The 9,891-nt window shown below is 43.3% G+C and overlaps 1 protein-coding gene across 1 annotated transcript in view; it reads left to right on the forward strand.

Moving 5' to 3' along the window:
• Positions 1 to 8,105, forward strand: part of GNA12 (G protein subunit alpha 12) — a 72,881-nt gene extending 64,776 nt beyond the window's left edge. Inside the window, exons 3-4 of the mRNA XM_050966345.1 lie at positions 3,787 to 3,837; positions 4,984 to 8,105. Of these exons, the coding sequence (XP_050822302.1) occupies positions 3,787 to 3,837; positions 4,984 to 5,553 (621 nt within the window). The 3' untranslated portion in view covers positions 5,554 to 8,105. The remainder of the gene's footprint in view (positions 1 to 3,786; positions 3,838 to 4,983) is intronic.
• Positions 8,106 to 9,891: the final 1,786 nt, after the last annotated feature.

Here is a 9,891-nt window from a genome sequence, read left to right on the forward strand (position 1 = left end):
GCTGACAGAGGCGATACTCCAGTGCTACACAGCAGCATTCATTTGCTTTTGCATGATAGCAGAGACGGTTATCAGTCATTCTGTACCGTCTGCTGCCGGTGTAAATTGGCAATGAGATGACGATTATCTGTTCTTCTGTACTGTCTGCTGCTATCATGGGTGCCCCTGGCTGAGATCGGCTGGGGGCGCAAAGACAAAACTGGGAATGACTCCCCGAGTCAATCCCTCCTTTATGGTTTCTAAAAATAGTCAGTCCTGCCTAGAATATGGGGCAAGTGTGCTAGAGAACCAGTGTATCAGAGAGCACAGCTGCTCCGTGTCAGATCCTGCAGAAATGATGAGCTACATGCCATTCACGGGGGGTGCCCCTGCAACAACCCCACCCGTTGCTTCTCTCCTCCCCCAAACTTCCTGGGCTACCGTGGCAGTGTCCCCCCCATTTGTGTCATGAAGTAATAAAGAATGCCGGAATAAGAAACAGTGACTTGTTAGTGAGATAAAATGAGGGGGAGACAGCCTCCCGGTGCTCTGACAGTCCAGGCAGGACATTAAGCGGTGCGAGGGAGAGGAGCCCAGCATCTCGCTGCTATGCTAGTCCAGGCAGTACAGAATCTTTTCTTTACACAGGAAAGGGAGGGGGCTGATGGAGCTCAGCCCCCAGTTGCTATGATGAGGACGGTTACCAGCCGTTCTGTCCCATCTACTGGGAATGACCAGGAATCATTCCTATTTTTACCCAGGCCCCCCCGGCCGACCTCACCTGAGGCAGGCCAGGAGCACTCGTGGGCTAATGGTGATGACGGATAGCAGTCATATTGTGCCGTCTGCCACCAGAGAGGGGAGAGGAGCGGATACTGCTCTTCACTGCTGCAGCATCGCGTCTACCACCAGCATTCAGTAGACATAGGGTGACATTGAAAAAAGTCAAACGATTTTTCCCTTTTCTTTCAGGTGGTGAAGGGAGGGAGTGAATTGATGAGCTATACCCTGAACCACGCTGGACAATGTGTTTGAACCTACAGGCACTGGGAGCTCAGCCAAAAATGCAAATGCTTTTCGGAGACTGCTGGGGACTGTGGGATAGCTGGAGTCTTCAGTACCCTCTCCCTCGCTCTATGAGCATCCATTTGATTCTTTGGCTTTCTGTTTACGCTTGTCACACAGCACTGTGTAGCCTGGAGATTTTTTTCAAACGCTTTGGCATTTCTTCTTCTGTAACGGAGCTCTGATAGAACAGATTTATCTCCCCATACAGCGATCAAATCCAGTATCTCCCATACGGTCCATGCTAGAGCTCTTTTTGGATTTGGGACTGCATGGCCACCCGTGCTGATCAGAGCTCCATGCTGGGCAAACAGGAAATGTAATTCAAAAGTTCGCGGGGCTTTTCCTGTTTACCTGGCCAGTGCATCCGAGTTCAGATTGCTGTCCAGAGCCGTCACAGTGGTGCCCTGTGGGTTACCGCCTGGAGGCCAATACCGTCGATTTGCGGCCACACTAACCCTAATCCGATATGGTAATACCGATTTTAGCACTACTCCTCTCCTTGGGGAGGAGTACAGAAACCGATTTAAAGAGCCCTTTATATCGATATAAAGGGCCTCGTAGTGTGGACGGGTACAGCGTTAAATCGGTTTAACGCTGCTAAAATCGGTTTAAACGCGTAGTGTAGACCAGGCCTAGGATGCATTTCCCTAGCTGGTTTAGGACAGAGACATGGCCAAAATACAGCCTGCGAGACCGTCCTGCCTGGCCCCTGAGCTCCTGGACAGGGAGCCTTGTCCCCGGGCTCTCCCCCGCTGTCCCCCCATGCCACTGTGTGGGCTGAGCTTTGGCCTGCTGCTCCTGCTGGGCAGCGTGGGGAGTGCAGCTGGCTCTGGCGAGGTGTCGCAGTTGCGAGCTGCTGCTGGTAAGGGGGCAGGGAGCACGGGCGTTCTAGGGGGGCAGTCAGGGAGGATGGGGCGGTTGGATGGGGCGGAGGTTCTGAGGGGGGCGGTCAGGGGATGGAGAATTGGGAGGGTTGGGAGTGGGAGTCCCGGGGGGTCTGTCAGGGAATGGGGATGTGGATAGGGGTTGGGAGGGCAGTCAGGGGATGGAGAGCAGGGGGGGTTGAATAAGATGGTGGGATCCTTGGGGGGCAGTTAGGGGCAGAGGGTTTGCGGGGGTGGTCAGGTGACGAGGAGCAGAGGGCGGTTGGATAGGGGGTGGGAGTCCCAGGGGGCCTGTTAGAGGGTGCGGGGTGTGGATAGGAGTTGGGCAGCCAGGGGACAGGGAGCAGGGGGTTGGATAGGGGGTGGGGGTCCCAGGAGGGGGCGGTCAGGGAACAAGGAGCAGGGGCTGTTGGATGGGTTGGGGCTTCTGAGAGGGGTGGATAGGGGGCGGAGTCCAGGCTGTTTGGGGAGTCACAGACTTCCCTACCCGGGCCTCCATACAGTTGCGCAACCCCGATGTGGCCCTCGGGCCAAAAAGTTTGCTCACCGCTGGTTTAAGAGAAGGTCATGCGAGACAGTATCAAAAGCCTTACTAAAGTCAAAATATACCACCTCTACCGCCTCCCCCTCCTACCCACGAGGCTTGTTACCCTGTCAAAGAAAGCTATTAGGTTGGTTTGACACAATTTGTTCTTATCACCTTATCTTCTAGGTGTTTGCAAATTGATTGCGTATCTTTCCAGGTACTGAAGTTAAGATGGCCTCTCCAATGTGTATAGGAGAGATTAGGGTTACACTTTTCTCTGAGCAAAGTTTGTATCCCACTATGTCTTCCAGAGGAGTTAGAAGCTCCATCAAATGCTTGTGCCATCTGTTTGGAGTCCAGTTTACAAGCATTTAATTCTAAGATGGGGGTTGTCACACATGCAGCCAATGTGTCTACTGTAACCTGAACATCTGGAAATGCATCTCCTGGCCTACCACTGACATCAGGATAACATAGGCAGTGACTTAATATTTGATGCCCATTTGCATCGGGGCATTCATCAGCCATGTATGCAGATTTTTTTGAATGTGGTGCGAGTGTTCTCTGTTTCAACTGCTGAGTCTTTCATTGTTGCACTACATGCTTCTAACCAGTCAGTTGAGTTTTTTGCAGAAAGATAGTGAGCATTTGCTGGTCTTGTTCGGAACCAGTGTCCAACATAAGGGATAACTAGTGACAATGCGCTTAACTTTGGCCTCCTGTTTGTAGTGTGAAATTTTCACTAAGGAGACAAGTCCCAGATTGCTTAAACCTTTTGCTACTTCAAAAATTGCCAACTGATGTGTAGGATGTGCTTCTGTTCTCTGCCATGAGTTTTAAGACAAAAATGCATTGGCTTCCAGTAAATGTAGTCCACTGTGCTGTTATCCAGTGATATTTGAGCTGTATTCTACATACAAAAGAGGACCCAGTGCATTAAGACAAAGCATGAGCTGGCTCTAGCAGCAGCTGATGTTCAGTGCGTGAATTTTGAGCACTTATTGCACAAACCTATTGCTGTAAACTTTCTTTATGGCTGTCCAAGTAGTTTGCATTGGTCTGGTTTTTTCCACAGGCATTCTACAGGAAGTGCTGCACTGTTTTAGGCTTATGTTAAAGCTGCTCCAATATTCTTACCGACAGTTTGTTTCAAAGTAAACTATACAATGCTCTTCTCATTACAGCCTCTAAACACACCAGGATCCAGTCCAGACATCAGTTTTGTATGTGTGTAAAAGCAAATAGGCAAAAAAGGCTTTCATTCAATAACCTGCTTGATTTGCTAGCCTAGAAACAAGATTTAAGAAGCATCTCTTTCCTTTTCAACAGGGTGAATCGGTGAAATACTTCCTGGATAACCTGGATCGGATTGGCCAGCTGGTGAGATATAACTATTTATAGTCCACAGGGGTTAAAGTTAGGAAGGGCATTCTTGCAGATACTTTAATATCCCTGGTTTAAAACTAGTAAACATAAGTTCCAAATATCATAATCAAGAAAACCGCGCCCCTCCTCCCCCGAAATGTGTTAAACTTTGGCCTATGCAACTTGATATGTTTGAATATTTTACTAACCCTTTGTATTGACAAATAAACAGGAATACAATGAAAAGTTGCATGAACAAAAACAAAATCCACTTCTTCCTCTTCTACCTTCTCTCTCGCCATTTTTGGACCACATCCACTTCCTGTGCTGATCTATTCACAGTTGCCCTGTGCAGCAGTGTGAATTTGACAAGAAATTGTCCATTGAGCTGCTATCACCTGTAAGGGCCACAGTAATGGGGAAAACAACTTGAGTTCTTGCAAAAGAGAGAGAAAAGGTGAGATGGGGATGCAGTGCTGCTCATCTTCCTGAGCAGAGAAAGAGAGAGAAGAATTTCATCCATTTCACTGTTGTACCCATAAGTAGCAGTGAGACTGCTAGTACTTACAACAAAGTTAAACTTGTGGTAGCAGTCAGCACATACCTACTGTGGAAGGATGCTGTAACTAAAGCTTGCAAGATGATGATGTTGTAGTTGTAGTAGTAGTAGGAGTAGTAAATGTATCAAGCTTTTTAAAAAATAGGTTTAAAAGATAATTTCAATGACATTATGGAGACTTGCATTCATTAACACAAATTAATAGTTTCATGGGCAAGAATATCCTAATAGTAAAGTAGTTTCCAACCTGGAAAGGAAGAATTGAACTTAAATATGTAGAAGGGATGAAACTTTGAAGGAAAGTACTGGACCTATACATAAACTTTCACATGCTCCATCACGTTCCTCCATCTTTCAACAGCAAATTTTCAGTGTACAGTCCATTGGTCGACAAGTCCATTAATTTTGATCATGTATAGCAAGTCCTTCACTTGGTCACTCAGTATCGGATGTCACCTTGAGTTCCTAGAACTGGAACATCATAGCTCTCCCCAGCTGTCCTTGCACTGAGATATGATACATCTTGTTTTTAAAATGCCAGCAGATGCATATTTTAAAGGAAGATGTGAGGCAATTTGACACTATTCTCCTTTCTCTTACAGAATTATTTCCCCAGCAAACAAGATATTTTGTTGGCCAGAAAAGCCACCAAGGGAATCGTCGAGCATGATTTCATCATTAAAAAAATCCCTTTCAAGATGGTGGATGTGGGTGGACAGAGGTCTCAGCGTCAGAAGTGGTTCCAGTGCTTTGATGGGATAACTTCTATTTTGTTCATGGTTTCCTCCAGTGAATATGACCAGGTTCTCATGGAAGATAGACGCACAAACAGACTGGTGGAGTCCATGAACATCTTTGAGACAATAGTCAATAACAAGCTCTTCTTTAATGTTTCTATCATCCTTTTCCTGAACAAAATGGATCTCCTTGTAGAGAAGGTAAAGACAGTCAGCATTAAGAAGTATTTCTCAGACTTCAAGGGTGATCCTCACAGGCTAGATGATGTTCAGCGTTACTTGGTGCAGTGTTTTGACAGAAAACGGCGGAACCGCAGTAAGCCACTCTTCCATCATTTCACAACTGCCATAGACACTGAAAATATCCGCTTTGTGTTTCATGCAGTGAAGGACACAATCCTTCAAGAGAATCTGAAGGATATTATGTTGCAGTGAAGAAAAGCGCCCCTTGTCGTGTTGAAATCTACCCGAGGTTATAAGTCAAAGCTTTTATTTTATCTTTTTGGCTCTTGCATGTGGTTTTAGGACCCATGCTATTCACTTGGCTCAGGAATGCTGAAACTAGCCAGTCATGGAGGCAGGAGGAGTCAAACATTGATGTTAGCTACTGAATCATTTGGACGAGTAACACTACTGAAAAAAGTGGCCGTTGTAGGGTTTGACGCCTAGTTTGGAATATTGAATAACACAATCACCTTCCTATCTTAGAAAAATCTAAATGACAAACTATGTAAGGAAGACTTTTAATGAAAACTGTTGTTTTGCAAGGACAGTAACTGTACAGACTGCCTTTCTCTGTAGTTTGGAGGTGCTGAGTTAACCAGTCAAACTAATGTAAATTATAATGAGGTTGGTAGTTGTACTAGAGAATAAATGGCAATATATTAACCACAATTCCACATGTAATCTTTAAATATGTAACCAGATCTTGCTTGCATGTGCAGTGTTTGCCAAGGATCTGGAGTCCACTTATCAGTGTGGATGCACAACTCTTGTCTGAAGGTCTTGCATCAGTCTCTTGAGACACGCGAGTCTAGGACTATAAATGAAATGCAGTGGAACTATAAATGAAACCCACCAGGCTATATGAGTCATCTGTCCTGCCATTCCGAAGTCATATGGAGGAGAAAATTAAGGCCTGGCTGATGTGGACAAGATTTTGTTTTGCACTACATATACATATACAGTGTCTTACATCATGGGAAACTGACTTCCACAGTAATACAGCTTGAGGCACGTACTAGAACATCTGACCACATATCTGCACATAGTGGGTGCTCTAGTGAGGTGTCATTTACGGAAATTCGTCACTGTTTTCACACCTGCAGTTGGCAGTATTTGTGAAGCTCCAGTCTCTCAAATAACAGGGCTTTCTGTCTCCAAATGTGTGGAAGCTGATTAAAGTTTTTAGCAAAATTTTTGGTGATAGAGCAGCTGCTTGATTAGTTCCTAACAGCTGACCTTACACAAGAAGAGCCAGCACTCTTGAGATCCCAATTTTACAGCTGCACTGATAGGTTCGAGCAGCAGGACTCTGCTGTAAACTAGCCCATTTTTAATGTTTCTTAATGGGATCTTTAGCATATATTAATTTATATATAGTATTTGTAAACTGTCAAAATTAGTTGCCTATTTCAGGCAATGGTGTACACGTGTGAAATTGCAAGAGGCTGTGAATAATATTGATGTGAACTGTTGGCTTTCTAGCTCTCTAAACTTACATAGTTAACTATCAGGTGCCTTTCTTTGTGTACAGATAATTCCAACCATGTCTACTACAGTGAGGTACATAAACAAAATTTAAGATCTGCCTTTTATTTCAGTGCTGTAGTGTCTTTTTTTTCTTCTTCCCAGGGAACTTTCAAACACAAATGGTTACTGTGCAATTGGTACCATAGTTTGATTTTATTTAAAAAAAAAAAAAAAATCAGAAGGGCTTTCTCTAGCTCGACCAAGTCATTAGAATCTCTGTATTTCTTGTCCCCTTTAAAACTATAATGACATGTCAAAAAAGGAACACTTTAGCATTTAATCCCATGAGAAATGCTGATCTAAAAAGAACCCTGCCCTGGAGTTTTCACGTGTTTAACTTGGATAAAATCTAGAATCCTTCCTTTTGTGCCTTGCAGAAGTTTATTTCTCTGTGTGTGGTATGCGCAGCTTCCTAATGCAGAAATCTTGTAGCTTTCTTTGTGCTGGCTTCAGGAGTGAAAAGGATGTGGTTGTGTTCTAGTTTTGTATAATGCATATAAAATGTTTGAAGTAAACCAGTAAGGAGCTGCAGACAGAAAAATCTATTTATTTTAAAATTACACTTCCACTACTTCTCAAATGTAAACAGTAGTTAATTGCCTAGTTAGAAAAGTCTTACTCACCAGGGACCAATTTTACTTTTAGTGATTTTTTTTAATAGAAAAAGGGAAATATCAAGTCACCCCATCTTGACTGTTCTGCATTGTTACAGATGAGGATTCTGTTATGGTAATTGCATTTGGAAAGGTAAATGCCTCAACATGAGGTGTTACAAATAGTAGCTTACTGGTCTAATGGAATGTGTTCTTCTGAGCATGCCTCTTTATTTGGTTAAACGAGATCTAAAGTATTAATTCTTCATTACTTAAGTATTCAGATAATGTATTTAGACTTTGCAGTAGTTTCTACTCAACAGAAGGCTTTAGAGCTATAGCAGGGCAACTCAGACTGCCTCACTTCCCAGTCGATTCTTTGTGCACTTTGTTGTTTTACTGAGTGTTCTATTTGGAATAATGTTCTGCCCATTTAACTCTTGAGAAAACATTCCCTTTTTAGAACCAGATATTATTGAAAAGCTGCCTCAGTTTTACATATGAAGTCTGCCGTAGCTTTAACTGCAATACTGGAGCATGAAACTACTCCTCTTTTTAATGCAAATGTAAGGTCTTGTATTCCTGGTCATCTTATTGATTTTTAGAAGAACTCCGCTAATAAATGTGGTGTTCTCAAAGCAACTCTCACTGTTATAGTTGCACTCTGAAAAGTAGCATCATGTGTTTCCATGTTTAATGTCAACAACTCTTAACAAGTTTCATTTTTTTTGTAATAGTAGTAAAACAACCAGTTCTTCTGGGATGCTGGGGATGCTTTGTACCATAAAGTTGGCCTGTTAGGACCCCAGGAGGAAAGTGGGGACACAAGGCTGCATAACCGTGATGCCCCAGACTGCATCTATCCTCAGGTGCTATCTTGTCTCCTTTGGGCCATTAGGTACAAGAGCAGCCTAGCTTTGGGCTGGGACCATCCTTTCACACCGTAGCCCTGTGATTGAGGAAATGCAGAGGAGAATTTTTTTGTGCACAAGTCAGAATAGGGCTTTGCACCTCTCAGCCATAGCTAAGGATCTAGCTCATGTTTTACTCACTGCAAGCCCTGTACATTCTACTAAGACTCTGTAACTTAAGCAGCTTTCTTGCTCAAGCATTATCAACCAACCATCAAGACTTCACAGTTGGTTACCAGTTTGGATGGGGGATCTAGAGAACAATTCAGGTCAGCATTCCATAGCTCTATTAATTCTGCAACGCAAAGAGCGGTTAACAAATAGCAAACTTGTCATTGTCAAAAGTAATCAATATGGCTCTGAATTTGTTAATGGAAAATGTGAGTTAGTCACTCTTCTGACCATAATGACAAACAAAAATTAGACTGGAATACGACGTGCTTCACTACTTGAATGCAAAATGACACCTTGATGTAAGTTGACACTATGCCATGTTAGTGACTGCTTCAAGGATTCAAGCCCACCACTGTTTTTAGTGCAATACTTAAATTAGTTTGAAACAGGTTTGAGTGGACCTGGGTCTTTACATTTGGTGCATGATGAAACCATCTTAAGCAGAGTAGTTTGGAGACACGAGCTATATACCGTATTAGGTGAATATACATGTTTCAGGTGTAGTTATGACATGCATTGTCCAGTCATAGTATTAAACTTCATTGAAAGTTTCCACTAGAAAATCAAAATACCCTTAGTCCAGCAGGATTTCCTCTTGCAAAGAGACACTCATTCTAAAGTGGCAAATACATTTACCTGGCTGGGACATACTTTTAAATACATTCCCTACTGGATTTCCCTTAGTAAAAATAGTACAATAAAGCTACTCGTCTGTGGTACTAGTAATTACTAATGCAGAATTCAAAAGGTACTACCCAGTATTGTGCAACGATCTTTAGCCAGACTTGGTGGTCTGCTCAATTCTTTTGCAAGAAACAACTGATTGTATTTTTCAGGGACATCCTGGAGACTATCTGCTGGTAAACACAGCTGGGAGGGACAGCTCTCTTTTTTATAAACTTCATAAGTTATTGTTCAACTGACTAGTCAGGAAATGGGTCATGGGCAAGACTACAATCAGGTGGAGGCCTTGAACATATGCTTTCTTTAAAAAAAAATAAAGCTCTTCACTCTCCCTCAGTTGTCACATACAGGTCACTGACAAGGGTCCTCCCTGTGTTTTGTATCCTGCAAGGACAAAGAGGAAATGCCTGCAGCATGTTTAAGCAGGCGAGCCCTATAATGTGATCTACTATCAGCTTTATAAAAAGTGGCAGATGGGAGCCTATACTGAAAATCATGTTGATAATGTTTTGAAGACTGTCAGGTCACCGGTAGATGCCTTTTCCTCAAAGTAGCTAACCAATAAGTTTCTCTTTGAATTAGCTACCTACAAGGCAGTAACTGCTCTAGAATTAGCAAGTAAACGGGCTTAAACAATTTTTATCTTTAAAATGTTACGT

The sequence above is a fragment of the Gopherus flavomarginatus genome, chromosome 9 (genome assembly GCF_025201925.1).
Source record: "Gopherus flavomarginatus isolate rGopFla2 chromosome 9, rGopFla2.mat.asm, whole genome shotgun sequence".
NCBI lineage: Eukaryota > Metazoa > Chordata > Testudines > Testudinidae > Gopherus > Gopherus flavomarginatus.